At 39.3% G+C, this 27,521-nt stretch overlaps 1 protein-coding gene across 1 annotated transcript; it reads right to left on the bottom strand.

Annotated features, from left to right (window-relative positions):
* Positions 1 to 492: 492 nt before the first annotated feature.
* prox1a (prospero homeobox 1a) lies at positions 493 to 24,233 on the bottom strand. Its single transcript, XM_063007892.1, is given in 5 exon segments — positions 493 to 1,030; positions 7,583 to 7,777; positions 10,739 to 10,849; positions 17,214 to 18,885; positions 24,199 to 24,233. Coding segments are annotated over 5 exon segments (2,199 nt in total). The 3' UTR covers positions 493 to 844.
* Positions 24,234 to 27,521: the final 3,288 nt, after the last annotated feature.

The raw sequence follows: 27,521 nt of genomic DNA, 5'->3' as shown, positions 1-27,521 counted from the left end.
CATGTTTCATGTGTGTTTACATTAGCATTTAGCATAGCAGTTAGCACAGATCATGATGAGCTTGACCCTTTAGGCATTTTATTTACTTTGCATTGTGAAGTCTTACTTGCATTGTAGCTCATTCTAATGCAGCTAATAGGGCTATTCCAAAGTTTTTACAAACCCAATGCTTTTATAATCGATTGTTCATACATTGTCTGTTTTATTACCACTTTATCCTATTCAGGGTCCTGGTGGGTTCAATTCACCCTGGAGAGGTTGCCAGTTCATCACAGGGCAGACACACTCGCACACGCATGGACTCACACCAAGGGTAATTTTATACCTTTAATGAACCAGCCTGCATGTCTTTGGACTGTGGGAGGAAACCTGTGTTGAACATGCAAACTCCACACAGAAAGGACCCCGACCACCATACCTGGGAATCAAACCCAAGATGTTCTTGCTGCAATTTACTGACTGTCTGTATGGATAATCAGTTACAAGAGGCTATTTTGGTTTAAATAATAATAAACGATTTATTCATGTGTTTTATGCAGAACGTTCATGACAAATAAGAATACAACAATTGTTCTGTAATCAATAATACATCAATTATAATAATAACTATCTGAATTAGTTCAATACAGGCTAAAATAAAATGGTTTAATCATAACAACACTCGCTATCAACTCTATCATCTATCCATCTTGTGATAAAAATAATGCCCTGTTTACAGGCAGCACAGCGAAACTCAGTAAGGATCAAATCAAATTAACCACAAATAAATAACAAACAGTTTGGATCTTTAAAAATGATAAATATACTGTATCTAAAAAGAAGAGAGCGCAGATGTAGGCAGTTGCTACTCATGTAGAAGCTCCTGCAGACAGTTTGAAGATTTAAATATTTCCGGGACCTCACTGTCCAGCTTGCAGATGACCTTGTATATGGCCTTCTTCCAGGAAGGATCGGCATCTTTGCCTGCGACTATGGCGTTGAAAAACTCCTGTAATGTAATCTGGGCCACTTTCAGAAATCGCTCCGGGACCTGTATACACACAAGAAGACGATAATATTAATAACAATATAACATTGGTATTTTTCAACTGGCAGGACCAGTAGGCAAGGAACATTCCTAATGCTTCTTCCCACAGTCAAAAGACATGCAGTCATATAAATGTGTTTACCCACCGCAACCCTAAATAGAATAAAGCGGCGGTAAAACAGATAATGAATAAATTAATTTTATCCTCAAAGTTGATGTGTTAGAAGCAGCAAAAAAAATGACAGCGCTGCTGTGTCTGATCCACTCATACCAGCACAACACACACTAACACACCACCACCATGTTAGTGTCACTGCAGTGCTGAGAATGATCCACCACTCAAATAATACCAACTTTGTGGTGGTCCTGTGGGGGTCCTGACCATTGAAGAACAGCATGAAAGGGGGCTAACAAAGCATGCAGAGAAACAGATGGACTACAGTCAGTAATTGTAGAGCTATAAAGTGCTCCTATATGGTAAGTGGAGCTGATAAAATGGACAGTGAGTGTAGAAACAAGGAGGTGGTTTTAATGTTATGGTTGATCGGTGTATACCTTCAATATACACTCATCATGGAATCATTTAATTTCCCATGAGCATGAGCTTCACAGCCAGTTTGGTTTTCGTGCAGCCGACAGGTCGCCTGAGCACATCTCTGGATAAATTGAGTTTATCCAAATTAGGAGATTGCAAAAATGGAGAATAATAATATAAACACCAAAACAGTTCTAATAAATAGTGGAATTCATTCTTCTCTTAGTAACGCCAAGTTGTCTCGGATGCAGCTCATGCAGCAAAGCAACCCCACACCAATGGTCTTTCTATGAAAGGCTGTGTTGGCTCTTTGACTGTACCCTTGTTGTTTAAATGGTATGTGGGTTTAGAAAGTATCAGACTTCTTAACTTTCTGTACATTTTCTGTTATATTATGTTGTGGATTTAATTTACAATGGATAAAACTGTCAGATGTGTCTAGAACTGAAGTCCACCTGTTAAGTCAAGGATATAAAACAACATCGAAGGCTTTAAGTGTTTCCAGTACCACAGTGACCTCAATAATATTGAAGGGAAGAATCTTGGAACAACCTTAAACACTTCTAGAGTTGCCCGTCCAGCCAAATTGGGCATCTGGACAAGAAGATCCTTGGTAGGACCCTAATGGTTCCAAAAGATTAGGGCAGAAATGGCAGGACGGATGCCTCTGTTAACAAAAGCCATATGACAGCATGTAAACATCTCTGGGTACATAATGAAAAACAGTTATTAATAAAATCTCTATGGTAAAAGTAAAGCATGAAGGTAGCATCATGCTATGGGTGTGATTTAAATGGCAGGAACAGGGAGCCTTAAAAATTGATGGTTGGATATTGGGCAAAACTTCATCTTTGAAAAAATCAGTGGTCTAAATCATACATCAAAAACAACACTGAAGTGGCTTTATGGCAAGGCTCTGAATGTCCTCGAGTGGCCCGGCCAAAACCCAGATCTACACCCTGTCGAACATCTGTGGAGAGACCCGGAGATGGCAGTTCACAGATGCTCAACATCCAATCTGCCATAAAGAATGAGGACAACAAAATAAGGTGTGCTAAGCTTTTGAATCCATAACTGAATCTATCTTGCTGTCCAAGAGGGGTTGTACAAAGTTTTCACTTTGATTGTGTAGACTGACGTTAAAAATGGCAATTAAATCTCTTTAAAATTAAATCCACAACAGTTAAGTGTACAGTAAGTCAGGGGGTCTGAATACTTTTTAAATCCACTGTATGCACTAGAAGTATATTTAAAAAAAACTTCCCAAAAATCACTGTCCCAACAATACATCGAAGTCATAAAACACAAACTGTTAGCAAGTACACTATATTGGACGTTTTGGGGAAAGATCTTTAAAGACATGAAGAAAAGCTTGGTTTAAAGGAACTCCAGTGGCCTGCACAAAGCATTAGCCCCACTGAACAGCTTTGGGGCGAACTGAAACATCAATTGAGGATTTTTTACCCACATCAGTGACCAGCCATACAAATACTCTTTCAACTAAACGGGCACAAACTCCTTTCAGAAGAGTGGCTGTTGTCATAGCTGAAAAGATCCCATAGAGGTCACTCTAACACCATGTTTTTGAAATTGGACGTCCACCAAGCTTAGGATAAGACTAAGCTCACTGGAGTATAATAAAAGTAGAATACATTTGTAACCCTTTCCAGACTGGTAGATTCCAAGGAATTAGTTTTATACCTTTATTTGGATGTTAAAACGTGGCATAGAGCATTTACATAGGGCCAGATAGGGCCATCATCATTTCAAAAGAGCATTTTGTGTTTTCATGGGTTATCTTGGTCAAATATTGAAAGTAGTTTGATGATGTGAAACATGTACGTCTACAAAAGTCGAATCAGCAAAAATAGAAGTAATTGCCAAATGTGTCAATACTATTTCACATCACTGTAGTACTTGTACATGTTGTTGGCATTTTGAAACACCTTAGTGTCAATGCAAGGAGAAAAATATTGGCTCAACCAAAAGCCAACAGCATCCTATATGAAAGTGTCCCCTGATAAAAGACTGGAAAAAGATTCATCCCAACAACACTGCTGCACCTGATGCACTCCCAAAATGCTTTCGATTATATTCATTTTGAGTTTGAGTGTTACAGCTTCACCCATTTCCTTAAGATCTATAAAATCAAGCACATAGCCCTGTTAAATCCGCCCTGTGCTAGATCTCTCAGTGCTATTGTTGTGTAATGGAAGTGTCTAGGAGCAACAACAGCTCAGCCGCACTGTGGTTAGCTACCTAAATTTACAGAGGTGCATTAATTGCCTTCACTGTTGAATTACTCATTACAAAGTTCCAAATATATTGGGATGGTGTTAGCTTAATGTTTAGAATTGTGGGTTACCAACCAGAAGGCTGTGGGTTCAAATCCCAGCTCTGCCATGCTGCAACTGTTGGGCCCTTCAGCAAGCTCTTAACCCTCTGAAATGGGTTTCCATGGCTACACACAAGCCGAGATCATTATACTGGACAGTGGTAGCCTAGTGGGTACAGATTGAGCAAGGCCTTAACCCTGTCTGCTCCAGGGGTGCCGTACAATGGCTGACTATGCACTCTGACCCCAGGTTCCAAATGAGCTGGGATATGCAGAAAAATTAATTTATTGTCCTGTATATGTACAGGTATATATGACAAATAAAGCCGTTCGTCATAATACTGCCTTGTGTCTAATGTCTGGTGGAGCAGAAATTAAGGTCTAGGGCTGTTTCTCAGGGCCCCTTAGTTCCTGTAAAAGGTAACGGTAATGCTACAAATTAAATAATTTCTGGACAATTACATGCTTTCAACTCTATGGCAACAGTTTGGAAAGGCTCTTTTCTGTTCCACTATGACTGCACCCCTGTTCCATAAAGCAAGCTGATTATTTAACCAGGCACCATATGGTAATATTTCTGATGATGGTTGTGCTCTTTGTGTGTGTATTTGCATATTTTTGCATTTAGTAAACAGCTATAAAGCTTACACTGGGTGGAAATACAGGGGAGGAAGAGACAGAATGACCTACAGACTAGACCTGCCAAAATCAGGCAGGGTGGACAGGGTGGAATTTGGTCTGGGACAAAAAGTGATAGGAAGTATGTATGTCTAACCCAGTAGTATAGGGATAAGCACGTTGGGGTACAGTGACAGTTACACAGTTATGTTGGTAACATTCCTTTAACCAAACCAAAGATTTCATGTGTTGCCATCGCTCTGTAGTGGTTAGGGTCACGCAGGTTTGGAAATTTGGCTGAACGTCCGTGATCTTCAATCTCTCAGACGGCACTGCATCAAGAACCGCCACTCAACAATAGCTGATATAACCACATGGGTGAGGGATTACTTTGGCAAACCTTTGTCGAGCACTGCAATACAGAGTCACATGAACAAATGCCACTTAAATCTTTACTGTGCAAAAAAGAAGCCTTATGTTAACCATGTCCAGAAGCAGCGTTGACTTCTCTGGGCTCTGAAGCATCTAGGATGGACCATCACACAGTGGAAACGTGTATTGTAGTCAGATGAATCAGCATTCCAGGTCCAAAGACGATAAGGACCATCCAGACTAATATCAGGAACAAGTCCAAAAGCCAGGGTCTGTCATGGTATGGGGCTGTGTCAGTGCCCTTGGTAAAGGTCATTTACACTTCTGTGATGGCAGCATTAATGCAGAAAAGTGCATTGAGATCTTAGAGCAACATATTCTGCCTTCAAGACGTCATCTTTTCCAGGGACGTCCATGCATTATTCAACAAGACAATGCAAAACCACATGCTGCACACATTACAAAGGCATGGCTGCGGAACAAGAGGGTACCTGCCTGCAGTCCTGACCTGTCCCCAATAGAGAATGTGTGGAGAATTTTAAAACGAAATGCAGGAATGGATGTTTATTAATAAATGAAATGAAGTTGAGCAGATAAAACATGAAATAACTCAGGTTCATCCTGTCTGCAATGAAATAAAAGTCAAAGTAAATGTAAGAAACTGTGTTTTTTAATTATTTGCCTTTTTCGTACTGTCCCAACATTTTCTGATTTGGGGTTGTACGTAATGCATTTTGTATTTTTACATTTTAGTTTTCACACAGATATTACACACCCTACTTAATTAGTGTAATAAAGCATTAAAAGAACATTTCACTTGCGTTTGCAGCTTAATATTACTGCGTAAGAACACAAAAGATTAAAAGTGACTTTTACTTCATTAACATCAATTAAACTCATTAAGTAATGCAGGTAATAACATTTCTTATGCAGCTCAGGCATGGAACTAATGATTCGCACTACAGTACACTGATCAGTCATAACATTAAAACCACCTCTTTGTTTTTACACTCACTGTCCATTTTATCAGCTCCACTTACCATATATATATATATATAACTTTGTAGTTCTACAATTACTGACTGTACTCCATCTGTTTCTCTGCATGCTTTGTTAGCCCCCTTTCATGCTGTTCTTCAATGATCAGGACCCCCACAGGACCACCACAGAGCAGGTATTATTTGGGTGGTGGATCAGTCTCAGCACTGCAGTGACACCGACATGGTGGTGGTGTGTTAGTGTGTGTTGTGCTGGTATGAGTGGATAAGACACAGCAGCACTGATGGAGTTTTTAAACACCTCACTGTCACTGCTGTACTGAGAATAGTCCACCAACCTAAAATATCCAGCCAACAGCTCCCCATGGGCAGCGTCCTGTGACCACTGATGAAGGTCTAGAAGATGACCAACTCAAACAGCAGCAATAGATGAGTGATCGTCTCTGACTTTACATCTACAAGGTGGACCAGCTAGGTAGAAGTGTCTAATAGAGTGGACAGTGAGTGGACACGGTATTTAAAAACTCCAGCACCGCTGCTGTGTCTGATCCACTCATACCAGCACAACACACACTAACACACCACCACCATGTCAGTGTCACTGCAGTGCTGGAATGATCCACCACCTAAATAATACCTACTCTGTGGTGGTCCTGACTATTGAAGAACAGGGTGAAAGAAGGTTAAAAAAGTATGCAGGTAAACAGATGGACTACAGTCAGTAATTGTAGAACTACAAAGTGCTTTTATATGGTATATGGAGCTTATAAAATGGACAGTGAGTTGTTAGTGCCGATTAGTGTACCCAGACCAAGGATGCCCAAATGAGGGCTCTGCCTATAAGCAGAGAGACCATTGTTATTGTTCTGGAGCTGGTAAACGGTGTTTAGGGGTTGGGGTCTCAATGGGGTGCTTGATGCCAGTGCAGCAACCATCGGCAGGCGCTTCAGAATCAATGGCACGTCAAACTCTTTTGCTCTCAGCCAACCAGGCGCCATCATAGACATGATATGCTGTGCATCTGTTAGCGAGGAAAAAGGTCAGAAATTCATAGCTGCTGGTCTTGGCGCTTGCACTAGTAATAGATCTGGAGAGCTTAGCATGTCTCTCCAAATGTGAGCAGCGACTTGCATCTTGGAGAGGGCGCTTGATGGTCTTAAACCTTCCAGTGTGTGGGTGGTGATAGCAGTATGAGATTAGGCTACTTATATATTCCAGTCTATATATATTCTATATATATTATTCAAGTCTCCATTATCTGCCGTCTCTGTGCAGACGCCATTGATCAGCCAGCAGAGGTCATATTTGCTCCCTTTGGCATTCCCACCCTCGGACGGCCCAATCATTGTGTACTTATTTCTGCCGGTAGCAGGAACTTATGACTCCTGGAGAGCTTAGCATGTATCTCCAAATGTGATGCAGCTTGTTGTGAGACTTCATTACGGCTGACTTTTCGGAGAGGTAATAATTGCTGCAGTCATCAGAAATTTCCTCCAGCATTCCTCCCCTCGGATGAGCCAATCATTGTCCTTATGTATAGGCGCCCAGCCTGCCGGTTGCAGAGCTGCGATTCTCAGGTTTTTTAAACCTCTTTTTAAATGTCATTTCTCAGCTGGGTCATTAAATAGCTGATTAACTTAAACTAATTTATAACTTGACCTAAAAGCAAACATGCTAAACAATGCAAAAGATCTTACCTCAAAATCATTAGCCTTGTTGTAGTGCATGTTGAGAGAGCGGTAAAGCTCGCACTCCCGACTGACCGTCAGTTCCTCAGATTCAGTTACGCCGTCATTGATGGCCTGCCGAGCAAACTTCTCCATCTGAATGTAGTAGAACTCACGGAAGTTGCTGAACCACTTGATTAGCTGAGATGTGATGCAGCGGTTGAACTTTGCAAAGGAAACAGAAACATCCAGATTTAATTTGTTGCAAGAATATTTGCTCAAAATGTAGACTTATATATTATTTAACCCATTTGCGGATATTTCATCGAGGTAGAATGATACTGTGGCTTAAAGACACTAACAAAATGTGTGGGGGGCAATAGCGAAGGAATATGGTGGCTAAATTATTAGAAACAAAGTAACATAAAAAAACATGAAAATTTCCACAACCCTCATTAGAGAACGTTTAGAAAAGAGATAGTGCAGAACAGACAGGGAACTATCAGAACTCTATCTGCTCTAATAGCGCTGTTATTTTAGCTGCTCTTCCAGTGTGCCTTAAAACACTGCAAGACCCCTTTCCCCACAGTTCCCAGTAACCGAGCATCCTGGCATCATGGCTTCAGAGAAAATGCAATTATTCCAACAAAGATTTAAAAAAAAAGCTGTAATAAACAGTAAACTTTCACCTGGAATGAATTCACATTCATGAAGCACATGTGGTTGTCAATCAAGAGTGATTGACAAATTACACTGTACACCTCCGTGCCTATACATACTGTATATACACTGATCAGTCATGACATTAAAACCACCTCCTTGTTTCTACACTCACTGTCCATTTTATCAGCTCCACTTACCATATAGAAGCACAATTACTGACTGTAGTCCATCTGTTTCTTTGCATACCTTTTTAACCTGCTTTCACCCTGTTCTTCAATGGTCAGGACCCCCACAGGACCACCACTGAGCAGGTATTATTTACGTAGGTGGTGGATCATTCTCAGCACTGCAGTGACACTGACATGGTGATGGTGTGTTAGTGTGTGTTGTGCTGGTATGAGTGGATCAGACACAGCAGCGCTGCTGGAGTTTTTTACCGTGTCCACTCACTTTCCACTCTATTAGACACTCCTACCTTGTTGTTCCACCTTGTAGATGTAAAGTCAGAGACGATCGCTCATCTATTGCTGCTGTTTGAGTTGGTCATCTTCTAGACCTTCATCAGTGGTCACAGGACGCTGCCCTGTTGGCTGGTATATTTTTGGTTGGTATATTCTCAGTCCAGCAGTGACAGTGAGTAATTGTAGAACTACAAAGTGCTTCTATATAGTAAGTGGAGCTGATAAAATGGTGGTGGTTTTAATGTTATGGCATATACTGTATATATACTGTATATACATATGAAAAATAAATGCCTTTTTTTCTATATTGCTTCGCTACTAATGCACAAGACACCTCATATGGAAACTGGGAGCTTTCTAATACCAGGATCCTTCTACTACCTGTCCATATGTACGAATGATGCATTGCACTTTGCATACTTTCTGCACTGGACTACTTTGAATATATCTATTCTGTTTCCTAGAAAGAGCACCTGTTACCACCGTCGGCTGTAAATCAACTCTAGTTAAGCACTTGGTGTATTTTAGGCGACTATTTTTCATGGTGATTAAAGATGCAAAAACATAACTGCAAAAACAAATGGTTTACTGTCCCAACTTTTTTTGGAATGTGTTGCAGGACTGAAATGCAGGAATGGATGTTTATTAATAAATAAAATGAAGTTGAGCAGAACATGAAATATCTCAGGTTCATCCTGTCTGACATCAAATAAAAGTCAAAGTAAATGTAAATGTAACAAACTTTTTTATTATTTGCATTTTCCATGCTGTCCCAACTTTTTCTGATTTGGGGTTGTAATAAATAAATTGCATTGTTGTTTACAAAAAGCCACTTTGCAGGAATGTGACAATTTAGCAATTAAGGATTGTGTCATCTACTTGTCAAACAAACTGGTCACTCTCTTGGACCCCTTTTAAGGATAAAAAAACAAAATAATATAATCAAATCTAAATTCATAATGAAAAACAGATTTTTAAAAGCTGTTAAACTGCTGTTAAATGTATTTAAATGTCACACAATAATTAAAATGGTATAATAAAATAAATAAAACATTTTTTATTAAAACAAAATAATCTTAAAATCTTGTATTAAACAAAATATGCCCACTAAATCCACAGGAAGTCTGTTCTTTTAGACTAGGTTGGGAGCATGTTTTCTCTTTTGGCTATATACACCAATGAGGCATAACATTATGACCAACTTTCTTACATTGTGTTGGCCCCCTTTTACCCCATACGCAACAAACTGCGATGCTCTGTGTATTCTGACACCTTTCTATCACGACCACTGACAGGTGAAGTGAATAACACTGATTATCTCTTCATCACGGCACCTGTTAGTTGTTGAGATATATTAGGCAGCAAGTGAACATTTTATCCTCAAAGTCGATGTGTTAGAAGCAGGAAAAATGGGCGTAAGGATTGGAAGGAAGATTTGAGCCAGTTTGACAAGGGCCAAATTGTGATGGTTAGACGACTGGGTCAGAGCATCTCCAAACTGCAGCTCTTGTGGGGTGTTCCCGGTCTGCAGTGGTCAGTATCTATCAAAGGTGGTCCAAGGAAGGAACAGTGGTAAACCGGCAACAGGGTCATGGGCAGCCAAGGCTAATTGATGCACGTGGGGAGCTAAGGCTCGCCAGTGTGGTCTGATCCAACAGATGAACTACTGTAGGTAGAAGGCAAGCCGGCGGAAGCAGTGTGATGCTTTGGGCAATGTTCTGCTTGAAACCTTGGGTCCTGCCATCCATGTGGATGTTACTTGGACACGTACCACCTACCTAAGCATTGTTGCAGACCATGTACACGCTTTTATGGAAACGGTATTCCCTGATATATGTGGTCTCTTTCAGCAGGTTTCAACAATTCAGTCTGTGTTCTCCAAACATTATGATAGTGAAAATAAAGGCTAATAATTGTAGCTATGTTGTCATAATTATAGGGATTAAGATGAGTTATCTTAGTTCGGAGAAAGAAAAAGAAGGAAAAAAAAGAAGGAATAAAGTCAGAACCCATATGCCACAGCCATTTTTATGACATGCTTAATGGTTAAAAACAGACTCACCTTCACATCAGAGAAGAACATCTTCAGCATGTTGGAACTGGGGTAACGTGCATAAAAAAACATCAGCTTGGCTTTCTTTAGATGGTTGGGAGAGAGTCCTTCTTGAATTTGCAGAGGTCAAGGAAAGTGCTTTGGTATAGTATAGTATAGCACATAGCATAGTAAAGTATAGTGTGTACAATATATGGCCAAAAGTATGTGTACAACCCTATTGAGTTTCCTCACAGTTACGTTTAACCAATTATTTGACTTAAGTGTTGTGAAAAATGTTTGGAAAACGTGGACCATAAAGGCATGGTAAATAAAAACTCAAGTGGTCTGCACAGAGCCTTGACAAAATGTAGATTGGAATTCAAGTCCGGAATCCAAGTCCAACATCAATTCCTGACCTTACAAGTGTTCCTCAACACAAATTTCCCACAAACAAACTCCAAAATCATGTGGAAAGCTTTGTCAAAACGATGGACATTATTCATACATTTACATTTTCTGCATTTAGCAGACACCTTTATCCAAACCTCTTACATTACAGTTACAGTATACAGTCTGAGCAATTGAGGGTTAAGGGCCCAACAGCAGTAACCTGGAAGTGGTGGGGATTGAACCAGCGACCTTTTGATTACCAGTCCAGTACCTTAACCTCTAGGCTACGGCTTGCTGTACCTCTGGTTTTAAAATGTGATGTCGAACAAGCCTATGGCTAGTGTCCACATATTTTTGACTATACAGTGTAGTTCACAGTCACAGTACAACATATCAATTTAAAAATTCCCAAATCCATCAATCTTTGTTTTTATTTCCAGCCAGTTAAAAGGCATTTGATCCTAAATGATTAAAGTTGATATACTCATCCCAGCTAGAACCCCAACCAGCTCTCAATGTGTCTATATACACTGACCAGGCATAACATTATGACCACTGACAGGTGAAGTGAATAACGCTAATTATTTCTTCATCACGGCACCTGTTAGGGGGGGGGGATATATTAGGCAGCATGTGAACATTTTATCCTCAAAGTTGATGTTAGAAGCAGGAAAAATGGGCAACTGTGAGGATTTGAGCGAGTCTGACAAGGGCCAAATTGTGATGGCTAGACGACTGGTCAGAGCATCTCCAAAACTGCAATAATTAGTATCTTCAGTTCCCAAACAAAAGAGTAATTTTAATTAATAGGAAAGGTGATAACAGTCCCATATGCCTTGGTCACAACTTTTTTGAGAGTGCCGCAGGCATCAAATTCTTAATTTGTTTATATTTACAAGTCGCTCAACTTGTAAATCAAATAGTTAAAAGTTTAAGAGAATTAGCAAGTCACAGATTTTTTTAGGATAGAGTAGGGGCCATGGATAGAGTGTATGTTGATGCTGAGGTTTGGTAAAATACTAGCACACGTCCAATTAATTTGGGATGTTCAATTAAAATAACAGAAATCTGAAATTGCAATAGATTGAAGATGTATAAGCACTAAGGCTAACGTTCTACAGGGAAACAGGACTGCACTGGAGCAGACTGCAGGCAGGCCAGTCTATTGCCTGCACTCTTTGACTAAGGAGCCACACTGTCGTGACATGCAAGAATGTCGCATGGTCTGTCTGTCTTCCTCAAAAGGTGTGTGTGTCTGAGTGTGTGTGTGTGTATGTATGGGTAAGGGGGGTGGGGGTTTTGCTAAGGTATACAGGCAAACAAGATGCTGCATAAACAGCAGTATCACGGATGTTCTGCACCATTAGCCTTTTTAAAATTTGGTTTTAGATTCCATGTGTTCCATGAAAGTGGGACAATAACTACTGAAATCTGATCTAAGCACCAGGTGTAACGAGAGAGAACATAGGGATGATAAATCCATAAATTAATGCTGGACATCTGCTCAGGAACATCGAAGACGATAAATGCAGTCGGCTAAGCCTACAGATAAGCTTAATATTTCATTAAAACAACATGATATTATGAAATACTATCAGTTTTAACATATACACAGGTTTATACTTTTTGTATAAAAATAAATAGGAAAACTACTACAATGAAGTGCTGCTTAAACACACATTCATTTCACTGTCATTTAAATGGGTTTAAATAATTATAAGACATAATTTGACTTCAGCCTGAAACATCAGACATGCAAAGTGCCTTTAACACTCCCCGACCATGTGCGTTTCGACAAGCGCACCATGTCAGAGCTGTTTGCTTTGTCTATATGCAAATCTTAGAAAAAAAAATAAACAAGGTTTTTTTTTCTCAGAAAACAAAAAGCTCATTCAATCTGTGTTAAAAGAAATGAACTGCCTGTTTGTTTGACAATTCTTTAATAATTCATTATTGAATTAAGAGCAACACTATGCATATATATACTAAATAAATAAATGACTGATAATACATAACACGTAAGCGTAAAAATATTCATCTGCTGCCAAATTGACTACACTGTAGTACTCATCCTACATGTTGTGCACTTTACTGTTTTGTAAATATTTCAGATGCTGCTAAATTACATATCTGTATATTGTGTGTATATAATCTTATAGTTTGGATAATTTTGTGATTTTGTGTTTAATGTTTAATGTATACGTTGCTTGTACACTGTATCGGACCATTACTAGAGAGATACCATCAGCCGGAAACAAATTCCTTGTGTGTATCCACATACCTGGCCAATAAATCTGATTCTGATTCTGATTCTGATTCTGATTCTGATATACGCATTTGTTGAATGGATTGATATACTAAACCCAATTTATTTGAAAAAGAATCAGTGATTTGTTCATTCTTTTAAACTTTTATATAACTGACCAAAGTACAAATAACTTTTATATATATACTGTATGTCCATTATTTTATATATTTTTAAAGGGGAGAAATTAATTGTGACTAATGTCACCCTAAACCCCAAGTGTTAATAAATCTGAAGCTTAATAATTTAGTCACGTAATATATCTCCGGCTCAGATAAAGCTGACATTAAAAGCATGTCACTGAGACTTGAGATTCACCAGCTTTTCGGTCGAAGGCTGTGAGAGGGGAATGAATAAAAGATAAAAAGCTACCTGCAAACACCTGTTCACATAAAAACAATAGAAGAAAAAAAAGACCTGCTGCCAGGCAACGGCCATTAGCGCCGCACGTGTTTCCGGCTATAGTAAGCTCTTTATGATCACCAAGGTAGAGATCGTTCGCTGATATGCTCCTAGATGTGATTTACAGGCAGACACATGGAGAGAGTTCCTTTAAAAACAATTCAATATATTAATTGTATTGCTTGATTGCTTATCTTATTATATTTCCTATGCTGATACATGTATGTTCTTAGCTTTTTGATCACATGATGCAAAATCTCTTGGAAAAAGGATCTTGTCATGCTACTTCCCGGCTTTGAAACACGATTAGCTTTGAGCATTTATGTACAAAGTACTCTGTGATAAAAGCGATTGAGGTATTGTTAGTCTCTCTGTGATAGTGTGAGAACACAGAAGATAGGAGGTGTCTTTAAAATGCCGGGGCCTTTTAGTACTTTGGCCTGCGGCGTGCACTTGAAAGCCCCACGATCACAAAGATCTTTTACCATTTTTAAAAAACAGCATGGATTTAGGATTAAAAATATGATTATATTTACATTTTCGGCATTTAGCAGACACCTTTATCCACAGCGACTTATATATAGTAGTGTGACAGTATACACTGATCAGCCATAACATTAAAACCACCTCCTTCTTTCTACACTCACTGTCCATTTTATCAGCTCTACTTACCATATAGAAGCACTTTGTAGTTCTACAATTACTGACTGTAGTCCATCTGTTTCTCTACATACCTTTTTAGCCTGCTTTCATGCTGTTCTTTAATGGTCAGGACCCCCACAGGACCACTACAGAGCAGGTATTATTTAGGTGGTGGATCATTCTCAGCACTGCAGTGACACTGACATAGTGGTGGTGTGTTGGTGTATGTTGTGCTGGTATGAGTGGATCAGACACAGCAGCGCTGCTGGAGTTTTTAAATACCGTGTCCACTCACTGTCCACTCTATTAGACACTCCTACCTAGCTGGTCCACCTTGTAGACGTAAAGTCAGAGACGATCGCTCATCTATTGCTGCTATTTGAGCTGGTCATCTTCTAGACCTTCATCAGTGGTCACAGGATGCTGCCCACGGGGCGCTGTTGGCTGGATATTTTTGATTGGTGGACTATTCTCAGTCCAGCAGTGACAGTGAGGTGTTTTAAAACACCAGCATTGTTGTGTTTGATCCACTCATACCAGCACAACACACACTAACACACCACCACCATGTCAGTGTCACTGCAGTGCTGAGAATGATCCACCACCTAAATAATACCTGCTCTGTGGTGGTCCTGTGGGGGTCCTGACCATTGAAAAACAGCATGAAAGGATGGACTACAGTCAGTAATTATAGAACTACAAAGTGCTTCTATATGGTAAGTGGAGCTGATAAAATGGACAGTAAGTGTAGAAACAAGGAGGTGGTTTTAATGTTATGGCAATGACAGTCTGAGCAATTAAGGGTTAAGGGCCTTGCTCAAGGGCAAAACAGCAGCAACCTGGCATTGGTGGGGCTTGAACCAGCGATCTTCTGATTACGAATCCAGTACCTTAACCGCTAGGCTAAAACTGCCCATTTGAAAAATATATTAGGTTGTTTAATCCCAGCTTTTGCAATAAATTGCCTTTATTTTGTTAATAATGTAAGCTGCATAAGGTAAGGATGCCAAATATATATATGTATACACACACACACATACACACACATATATATATATATATATATATATATATATATATATACAGTGTATCACAAAAGTGAGTACACCCCTCACATTTCTGCAAATATTTTATTATATCTTTTCATGGGACAACACTATAGAAATGAAACTTGGATATAACTTAGAGTAGTCAGTGTACAACTTGTATAGCAGTGTAGATTTACTGACTTCTGAAAATAACTCAACACACAGCCATTAATGTGTAAATAGCTGGCAACATAAGTGAGTACACCCCACAGTGAACATGTCCAAATTGTGCCCAAAGTGTCAATATTTTGTGTGACCACCATTATTATCCAGCACTGCCTTAACCCTCCTGGGCATGGAATTCACCAGAGCTGCACAGGTTGCTACTGGAATCCTCTTCCACTCCTCCATGATGACATCACGGAGCTGGTGGATGTTAGACACCTTGAACTCCTCCACCTTCCACTTGAGGATGTGCCACAGGTGCTCAATTGGGTTTAGTCCATCACCTTAACCTTCAGCTTCCTCAGCAAGGCAGTTGTCATCTTGGAGGTTGTGTTTGGGGTCGTTATCCTGTTGGAAAACTGCCATGAGGCCCAGTTTTTGAAGGGAGGGGATCATGCTCTGTTTCAGAATGTCACAGTACATGTTGGAATTCATGTTTCCCTCAATGAACCGCAGCTCCCCAGTGCCAGCAACACTCATGCAGCCCAAGACCATGATGCTACCACCACCATGCTTGACTGTAGGCAAGATACAGTTGTCTTGGTACTTCTCACCAGGGCGCCGCCACACATGCTGGACACCATCTGAGCCAAACAAGTTTATCTTGGTCTCGTCAGACCACAGGGCATTCCAGTAATCCATGTTCTTGGACTGCTTGTTTTCAGCAAACTGTTTGCTGGCTTTCTTGTGCGTCAGCTTCCTTCTGGGATGACGACCATGCAGACCGAGTTGATGCAGTGAGCGGCGTATGGTCTGAGCACTGACAGGCTGACCTCCCACGTCTTCAACCTCTGCAGCAATGCTGGCAGCACTCATGTGTCTATTTTTTAAAGCCAACCTCTGGATATGACGCCGAACACGTGGACTCAACTTCTTTGGTCGACCCTGGCGAAGCCTGTTCCGAGTGGAACCTGTCCTGGAAAACCGCTGTATGACCTTGGCCACCATGCTGTAGCTCAGTTTCAGGGTGTTAGCAATCTTCTTATAGCCCAGGCCATCTTTGTGGAGAGCAACAATTCTATTTCTCACATCCTCAGAGAGTTCTTTGCCATGAGGTGCCATGTTGAATATCCAGTGGCCAGTATGAGAGAATTGTACCCAAAACACCAAATGTAACAGCCCTGCTCCCCATTTACACCTGGGACCTTGACACATGACACCAGGGAGGGACAACGACACATTTGGGCACAATTTGGACATGTTCACTGTGGGGTGTACTCACTTATGTTGCCAGCTATTTAGACATTAATGGCTGTGTGTTGAGTTATTTTCAGAAGACAGTAAATCTACACTGCTATACAAGTTGTACACTGACTACTCTAAATTATATCCAAGTTTCATGTCTTTAGTGTTGTCCCATGAAAAGATATAATGAAATATTTGCAGAAATGTGAGGGGTGTACTCACTTTTGTGATACACTGTATATATATATATATATATATATATATATATATATATATATACTGTATATACATTTATCCTTATTCACCTTTTGTAAAAGGATATTGTACTTCCTGAAAATGGAGAAATATCAGACAGATCTTGAATGTCCCCACATTCAGACTTAATAAGTGATGAAGAAAGGCTGCCACAATTCCCCGGATGCGTTGGCGAGATTGGATGATGATGACCAAGACTTTTGGACGACATCTTAATCCGTAGGCTATTGGTTTCTCTAGAAAGGTCCATGGATTCAGGGGAGGATCCCTCATTTACTGGATAAGGCCCGGTTGGTGCACCTAGCGGGCTTTGGAAAGGGTAACCCATGACATGAAGAGGAAAGGGATGGCGGAAGGATGAAGGTCTAAAGGGCATAGTTGTGGAAAACGGCGATGGGTGAAGAGCGGGGTGTTGGTGGCCGCCTGTCGTGTGTTGAGTGCCCACTTTTTCGGTCGAGTTCTTTCTCACCACTAGGGGCAGAGCTTCCGTTTGGTCGTTTGAGCCGAGAACCTGCATGCTGGCGAACGAATCGATGGGATTAGGAATGATGAGATCACTAAAACACTGCAAGTGCTGGTTACTGGTGTGAAAGTTCTCGTGATTTACTGGAAAGTGGTCCAAGGGCATCTGGACCGAGGGAAATCCCAGAGGAGGTGTATACTGTGGCTTCGCAAAGACCTTTACCACTGCATCCACCACCTGAGACATGGTAGTGTTGAGCTCCTTTTTTAGCCTTTCCGCTAGGTGTTTCCCTTCCGCGTGCAAGACGGTCAGTCCCTGACCTTTCCCCTGAGAGTTGTCCTGCTTTGGATTTTCTCTCTCTGAGACAGAAGTTTGTTCGTGAAAGAGTTGGGCTTTGTCCGAGATGTGTCCCGGATCTGGGTCTGACATCTCGTTGTCTGAACAACATAGAGCCGAGTACGGGGGGATATTGTCGACTCTGTCCGATTGCACACTGTCCTCCGAGAGGTTCCCATCGTCGTTTTCGGAGTCGGTGCTGTCGTATATCTGATAGAACTTCTCTTGCAGCTGGCGGAGCTGTCTTTGCATTTCCTCCAGCTGCAGTTTAAGATGCTCCCGATCTTCGTGCTTACGCCCCTCGCAGGCCGTGACGAGCCTCTGGAAACCGTGCTGCTGCTGGGGCAGTTTCTGCTTGCGCTTGTTTTCCCTGTACCCTTCGCGTGGGCTGGGCGGCTGATGCGCCGCCTCGCGCTCGTTCTCCCCAGTGCACAGGGCGACATCGGGAGAGTGGCACATCCCACGGATTATATTCTCCACCCTGGCGCGTTTAGCCCTCAGGTGCTCGTCTGTGAACCGATCGATATCGAACTGCGCCATGGATGACGATCCTTTGAAAGGAGGCAAACATTCCTGAGGGCTGCACCGTGACGAGGTACTGCAGGAATCTTCCTGGTGGGTCTCGGAGTCCGTCCCGGAGAAGCCGTTACCCTGGAAGTCTGAGTCGCCGGGTCTGTTTTTGGTCAAGCTGTTTTTTAGCAGCTGGGATATTATGGAGGCTCTGGGAAAGGATATCATGGTGTCTTCATAAGAGATTTCTGGCTTCAGCAGCTTGCGAAGCACATCGGACTTTTCACTGTTTTCATGCTGCACCACAGAAGATTTTACATTATTTTAATGATCGTAGGGGTTCATGTGACATAAAATATTTGCTTTTAAAGTTATAGAGATGGTACCTACAGTCCTTTTCACTCCAATGTCAATTCTTCTTCTCTTAGTTTGTCTAGATGAGAAAGAGGTGTGTATATGGTCATTACTGGATTTTGTTTGTTTGTTTATTATTTTTTCCCCCAACTTTCTCCAATTACCCTGAATGCGTTCTCTATACTGATTCGACCCTTCACCGCTGACTGCGGATGCCTCTCAACTGATATACGCCCCCTCCGGCACATACAGTCAGTACATACTGCATTTTTCACCTGCACGAGTCAAGTTCATACACCGTCGGGCACTGTGTACAGAGGGCCACAACCCCATCAGCATTATTCCTCAGCCCTGTGCAGGCGCCATCAGTTGCACCAGTTATGAGGACCTATGATCTGACTTTTTACCCTTAACCCTGAACAACAGCCAATCGTTGTTCATGCAGTCGGAAAGGCAGAGCTGAGGTTCGATACGCTGTATTCGAAACCCCAACTCTGGTGTGCTAGCGTACTTTACCGCTGTGCCACCTGAGCGGCGTTTATTAGGATTTTAACGTCATGTTTTACACTTTGGTCACATTCATGGCAGAAACGGTAGTTACTCATTACACAAGGTTCATCACTTCACAAGGTTATATCGAACACAGTCATGGACAATTTAGTGTCTCCAATTCACCTCACTTGCATGTCTTTGGACTGTGGGAGGAAACTGGAGCACCCAGAGGAAACCCACACGGACACAAGGAGAACATGCAAACTCCACACAGAAAGGACCCGGACCGCCCTACCTGGGGATCAAATCTATTTAGGGTCGCGGTGGGTCTAATTCATTGGGCAAATGGCAGGAAACACCCAGAAAAGGCTGCCAGTCTATTACAAGGAACACACATACACTTAGGGCCTGACTGCATGTCTTCGGACTTGTGGGGGGGAAACCTGAGGACTTAAAGGAAACCCACAGAAAGGATCCTTGCCGCAGGTCAAGGACTCAAACCCTTCTTGCTGTGAGATGACAGCACTAACAACTGTGCCACCATATATTAGATATATACATATACTTGAATTGAAATATTATATGGAAAGACGATGCAGCTGTATAAGTGGGTGCCACACAGCAACAATATTTCAGAGGTTCAATCCTTGCTTTGGGTCACTGTTTGTGAGAGGTTTTGTATGCTATCCTTGTTCCACCTCCCAAAAGCATTCAAAAGATAAACTGGCAATGGAAATTGACCCAAGGTGTAAATAATTGCACAATGACTGAGTGTGTCACCCTGTAACAGACAATGAATAAATGAATTAATTAATATACCAGTCATTGGCATGACTACATGTAGTATTAACCTCAAATCAATGATGATTCGGTGCAGTGATTTGGCGCAGTGCATTTTCTTGTAATTTGACCAAGCAACTTCAATTCATCCTTACCAATACAATGTTGCTATGTGGTACCCACTTATACAGCTGCATCGTCTCTCTATATAACTTTGATTATAATAATCAAATCTGATTATGTATAAATCTGATTATAATATATGTATAACATTCCAGGGGTGGCACGGTTGCACTGAGGGTAAGGCTGTCACCTCATAGCAAGAAGGGTCTGGATTTGCTTCCTTGACTAGGTGGTGTGGGTCTTTTCTGTGTGTTTCCTGCAGGTCCTCTGGTTTCCTCCAACAAGTCCAAAGACATGCAGTCACCACCCAAGTGAATGTGTGTGTGTTCCCTGTAGACTTCCAATAGACCGGCAGCCTTTTCTGGGTGTTTCCTGCATTTTCGCTTAATGGATTAGACCCACCGCGACCTTAAATAGGATAAAGCAGTGGTAAAACAGACAATGAATAAATAAATGCATGAATATTCCACTCATTGGCATGACTACATGGAGTATTAACGTCAAATCAGTGATGAATTGGACCCAATATATTTTGACATATAAATACTTTTAAATACTCTAATTTTCTTTTCATTTGACCAAGCAACTTCAGCTTACCAATAAAACAACTTATTAAATTAGTAAACAAACCCTTATTTTCTCCTGTCGTAAAATGTTAAGACACTAATATCACAGTTGAAGGTTTTCTCTCTCAATAGAGATGTCAGCTCCCTAATAATCAAATAAGCCAAACACAAAAGTCAAATGTACACTTGATTTTTTATTTTCTATAAATGTGTACGTAATTTAAGTATGAAGAAATACTGTATATATTACATTACCACAACTGTTGCCTAAAAGAATAACCTAGAAGACATAGCTGTGTTTACATAATACAGTTTAATTATGTAGAAATTATGAACCGTTTTATTCAAGTGATTTTTAATATTATTTTTAAATTGTATCATGGACGGCATGGTCGCTCGCTGGGTAGCACTGTCGCCTCACAGCAAGAAGCTCCATTGTTCGATTCCCAGGTGGAGCGATATGGGTCCTTTCTGTGCCTGTGTGGGTTTCCTCCGGGAGCTCCGGTGTCCTCCCACAGTCCAAAGACATGCAGTCAGGTTAATTAGAGATACTAAGTTGGCTTGTGTGTGAATGTGTGTTTGCTCTGTGATGGACTGGCGCCTGGTGAATTGTGAATAGGATGAAGCCATGGTAAAACAGACTATGCACGAATGCTTGTTTGTTTGTTAGGATTTTAATGTCATGTTTTACACTTTGGTTACATTCATGGCAGGAACGGTTACTCATTACACAAGGTTTATCAGTTCACAAGGTTACATCAAACACTCCAATTCACCTCACTTGCATGTCTTTGGACTGTCGGAGGAAACCGGAGCACCCGGAGGAAACCCACGCGGACACGGGGAGAACACGCAAACTCCACACAGAACGGACCCGGACCGCCCCACCTGGGGATCGAACCCAGGACCTTCTTGCTGTGAGGCGACAGTGCTACCCACTTAGCCCCTATGCACGAATGAATGAATACTACTGTTATATGCAACTGTATGTCTAAACATGTAGTCTAACATAAGAAACAAAAGGAAATGCTGTCAGTTAGCTTTGCCAACATGGTGGCACGTTTTTCATCTGGTGAGACAATTAAGGCAACAAATACATGCGAAGTTTAAGCTACAATAGACTACAAGGGATGCACGAACGCTCAGAGTAAACGGCAATAACAGGCGCATCCCTGCATCCGATTCCAAAAAAAAGAGACACGTTTTAGATTAAACAATTAAACGTTTCACTGGTATAAAACCAGTTATTATTGCGAGGTGCCTAATGAAAGCATGACATTACAGCATCAGTAAGTACACTTTGCAACACATACTGTATTTTATTTAGCAATAAAGTAACTAAATAATTGTAACATTCCTGACAAACAGAAACAGAATGCATTTAACACACTTTGGCTATAGTTATATAGTCTGCATACACCCAGACTGCATATACGATAAGGATAAGATTAAGGATAATAAGAGGATAACGTTACTTACTCTGAAGATGAAGGTGGACTGAGTCTCATAGCAAAGGACAAAACACCCTAATAATTCGCTCCTTGTAACTTCTTGGATCGCGAGAAGGAGGAGAGAGAGAGTGTGTGTATATATCCGTGTGTATGTGTGTGTGTAAGTGTGTGTGAGAGAGAGAGATAAAGAGAGAGAGAGAGAGAGAGACGCACTTGGGCGGCGCTCTACTGTCTAAATGGAAATCGTCCGACGGAGCGTCTGGCAGAATCAGAATGGTATGAGGTCGCACGTACAAGATTGACTTTAAGAAGCGACTGAAGGAAGCAAGAAGACGGAGCGTCATAACCATCGTGATGTAATGGTTTCGCCTACCAATAAGAACAGTCGGTTGGATCTAAGGGAATATAAAACCCCTGGCCTCTGTGGATGAAGACACCCCTTCAAGAAAAGGCACCAAAGAACGAGTTGTAGTTTAAGTACTTGACTTTTTCTTGGGATTTTTTTTTTTTTTTTTTTTTTTAAACTAATCAGCAGAACCTACCTGTTATTTACCTGTTATTTTTTACAGTATAAATGTGTAAGCCACACTAATTTCAGCATTATTTTATTAGGGCTATTTTATTATAATCTATATTCTATACTTAGACCACCAGAAACACCTCCTCCTTAAGCTTAATAAAATATACTGAAATTAGTGTTATACAACCTGTTTTATAAATAATAGATAAATAACAGGTAGGAACAGTACTCAGTAGTATTAATTCATTCATTCAATGTCTGTTATACTAATGCTTTATCCTATTCACAAGTCACCTGTTGAAAGGTAGCAACACAGTCGTTACAGAGCAAACACATAATTTCCTGTGGGAAGAAAAACCCACGCAGACACGAGGAGAACATGCAAACGCTCCACTTGGGGATCATCTACTTGTACTCAAATTTTCTTGGGATTTGTTTCTATTTGTTTATATATTGTTCGATTTGTTTATTTATCTGTTATTTCTACAGTATAAATGTGTAAGCCACACTAATTTCAGCATCATTTTATTAGGACTATTTTATTATAACTTATATTCTATACTTTAACTTATATTCTAGACCACCAGAAACACCTCCTCCTTGTGTTTTACTTTATTTTAAAATAAAGCTTAATAAAATATACTGAAATTAGTGTAGCTTACACATTTATACAACCTGTTTCATAAATAATAGATAAATAACAGGTAGGAACAGTACTCAGTAGTATTCATTCATTCATTCATTCAATGTCTGTTTTACCAGTGCTTTATCCTATTCACAAGTCATCTGTCGAAAGGTAGGAAACACCCTGAACAGATCGCACACAAGCCAACTTAGTATCTCAAATTAACCTGACTGCATGGATTTGGACTGTGCCTGTGGGAGGAAACTGGAGCCCCGAAGGAAAACCCACGCAGACACGAGGAGAACATGCAAACTCCACAACGAAAGGACCCATACCACTCTAAACTAATCAGCAGAACCTACCTGTTATTTATCTGTTATTTCTACAGTATAAAAATGTAAGCCACACTCATTATTAGGACTATTTTATTATAAACATATAATCCTATATATTTAGACCACCAGAAACTTTTAAAACACCTCCCCTTTCTGTCCTACTTTATTTTATAATATCTCCTCCTTCCCTTTACTTCTACTGTATTATTATTTAATACAGTTTACTGATGTACGAATTATGTACAGTTTTATTGAACTACATTTAAAATAAATATTGTCCTACTGTTAACGAAAACTACATGGTGGCCACGGTGGCTTTCACAGCAAGAAGCTCCTGGGTTCGATCCCCAGGTGGAGCAGTATGGGAAAATATCATCCGTCAGAATTTGCATGTTCTTCTCGTCTCGGGAGCTCCGGTTTCCATCAACAGTCCAAATACATGTGTGTGAATGTGTGTTTGCTCTGTAATGAAATGGCAACCTGTATAGGGTGCTGCTTACCTTTCGACAGGTGAATTGTGAATAAGATGAAGCATTGGTACAACAGACTGAATGAATGAATTAATACTATTTCTACCTGTTATTTATCTATTATTTATAAGATGGGATGTATAAATGTGTGAGCCACACTAATTTTAGTATATTTTATTAGGCTTATTTTTTACAACCAATATCCTATAAAATTAGATCACCAAAAAAAACTCCTTCTGTTCTATTTGTTCTTGTTCTTGTTATTTAATGTATTTTGCTATAACTACTACAGATGTTCCAGCATTAAAAATATATAAAATATTATATCAGTTCTTAAATTATGGTGTGACAACTGTTTTTGGGTTCCTAAAACTTCTGAATCTTTAGGTAGAAACTCTCCTCCTTTATGAGCATTCTTTATGAAACGACGACACAAGCTCCCTACTATATATATACATATTAACTATATTTAACTATTTTAGACAGTAAATTATATGCTATTTAGTAGATATCTTTGTGACTAGAATTATACTAGTTACCTTCTATGGTTTAAGACCAGTTAAGCAATGCAAACGCAATATGTTATTAATCGGGTAAAGATGAATTCTGCGGTTTATTTTATTTATAGGCCTTATTAGATTTTATTATGATTTAATGTAATACATACATAGTGTTTTCACATTTTTTAAAAATAAATTTGTAACTGTAGAACGATTTTTACTATTTATTTATTATTATTATTATAATTTTTTTTTATTAAGCGGATTTCTAAACGTTTGCAAACAAATTTAAAAATAAAATGCAATAATTAGGCTGATTTGTTTTTTTTCTTACTGAATACAGGCGTTTTTATACTCATTTCACATTAAATAATAAATGAATTAATTCTAAAGCATGTTTTTGGCTGTTTTTGCGGCGCATTTATCAGGGTTAATTATTCTCATGATTAAATAATAAAAATTATTATTATTATTATAAAATAATAAAATATTTATAAAAAAAATATAAATCAATAAATTTACAAGCACATTATAATAATAATAATAACAATAATAATAATAATTATTATTATTATTACTATTATTATTATTATTATTATTATTATTATTATTTGCAAGCTTTACCGCTATCTTTTGCCAAATCTTTGTCTTTTGCAAAATGAATATAATAACAGCATTTCGAGATAGATATTAAATGATAGATGACCATGTCTTGTTTTTAAACACACAGGACCAATTATATGATTTGAATGGAATTCTTATTTAGCGCACATGTGATATGATAGTTTGTGCTAAGACGCGAGTATCTGTATAAAAATGACTTCGGAATGAAGGTCTCTAGAATTGTTAAGCACACCGGCTTCGCTGTTTGACATCCAGATGTTTTTTTTGCCTTGTTACTAGATGACAAAATGACTTAAACTACTGGCAGTCCCTCTCTTAAATGTAACCATAGTAAACTTACTCTAAAACGGGGACAGACAATCTATTTCCAATCTTTTGACTGAATTATGTACATCTTTGCATTTCTCATACTCATATCCTAAACCTTTTATCTCTTTAACTATAATTAAGTGCATTTTAAATCAGGTTCTTCATCAGTTCTACTCATAAATGAGTATTTCTGAAGCTATCAGAAGAGATTCAGGCACAAGAAATGATCAGACTTTTAAATCAGTGCATGGAGACACCACATAAGATGCCTTTTTAAAACTTAGATTCCATTGTCTTACTTGGGTGATGCCACAGCACACAACACGCAATTCTAATACTGAGGTGTCAGTAAATAAATACACTTTAGTATTACTTGTTAGCTACAAATAAGTCCTTACATTTTTTAGCAAAGAGCAACCAAGTGCTATTTTTACCGTGTAGAATGCTTCTGCACTGTCTATATATTTTAAACATTTGCTACAATAATTTAATTGAACTTTGATTTAGTAGATACTATCTGCTGAAGTGTAACTATCTATCTATCTATCTATCTATCTATCTATCTATCTATCTATCTATCTATCTATCTATCTATCTATCTATCTATCTATCTATCTATCTATCTATCTATCTATCTATCTATCTATCTATCTATCTATCTATCTAAACTGATGTTCCAGGGTGACTGATATTCCATCCTTTAATGTTTGTATAAATGTAGCTTTTTTCTATAACACCAGTGAAAATTTTTCAATACATTAAAATAGTCAAATACAGTGTTTTTCATTACAAATCCTATAATCAGTGTAACAATTATGTTATTATGTAATACAGTTTATTTATGTTGAAATTATGTACAGTTTCATTCAAATAAATAAAAATATATATTTGTTACTACTGTTTATGCAAATTATATGCTGCTGCTGTCAGTAAAATTGCTGTTTGCCAACATCATATTAAGGACAGCACAGTGGCTTCGGTGGGTAGCACTGTCGCCTCACAGCAAGAAGCTCCCAGGTTTGATTCCCAATTGGATCCTTTCTTTGTGTCCTTTCTTTGTGGAGTTTGCATGTTCTCCTCCTGTCTGCGTGGGTTTCCTCCGGGAGCTCCGGTTTCCTTCAACAGTCCAAATACATACAGTCAGGTTAATTAGAGATACTAAGTTGGCTTAAGTGTGAATGTGTATTTGCTCTGTGATGGACTGGCAACCTGTATGGGTGCTTCCTACCTTTCAACCAGTGAATTGTGAATAGGATAAATGAAAATGAATTTTCATGAAATGAAATTTAAATGAAAATTATTTAAATGTATATATCACATTTCTTTAGTATTTACTTTGTATTTATAATATGTGATTAAAGTTTAAACATGTATCAACTTAAGCTTCTCATGAGTAGATCAAATCAACATGCTTGTCATCTGAGAATGTGCTTCAATGGAAAATCAGCACAAATGTGCTTACTTGCTTTTATGTGGTTCCAAATACTAGGACTTTTTAAAAAATGTGTGCATGTGTATTTACTCAAACTGCGTGTGTATTGCAATAAAATATTTAATAAATAATTTAATATAATTCATTGTATTAGACTAAAGAACAGTACTAAATAGAAGCATTCTCGTGGTGTTTATACACTGCCTAGTCAAAAAAGGTACAGTTTGGATATAATTAATCAAACGTCTAAGAGCCTGTAATTACTGCAGTAATTAATATGTTTTAGGTGGCATCACATCTTTTAATTTGAACTAATGCAGTGGGTAGCTTCTCATTTCTTAAACAACCTTGTTGGACAATGTAACCTGGTTAAAAAGATACTGTATGTTTTAAAAGGGTGAAGGGAGATTGCTGAACTTACTGAAATTTGGTCAAGAACTGTTGAAGTATTAAAGCCAGGATTGATAGTGTTAACTGTCTACTTCCTC

Source organism: Trichomycterus rosablanca, chromosome 13 (genome assembly GCF_030014385.1).
Source record: "Trichomycterus rosablanca isolate fTriRos1 chromosome 13, fTriRos1.hap1, whole genome shotgun sequence".
NCBI classification, from domain to species: Eukaryota; Metazoa; Chordata; class Actinopteri; order Siluriformes; family Trichomycteridae; genus Trichomycterus; species Trichomycterus rosablanca.
Note: the sequence above shows the minus strand (reverse complement) of the source record. Positions and strands in the feature narration are given on the sequence as shown.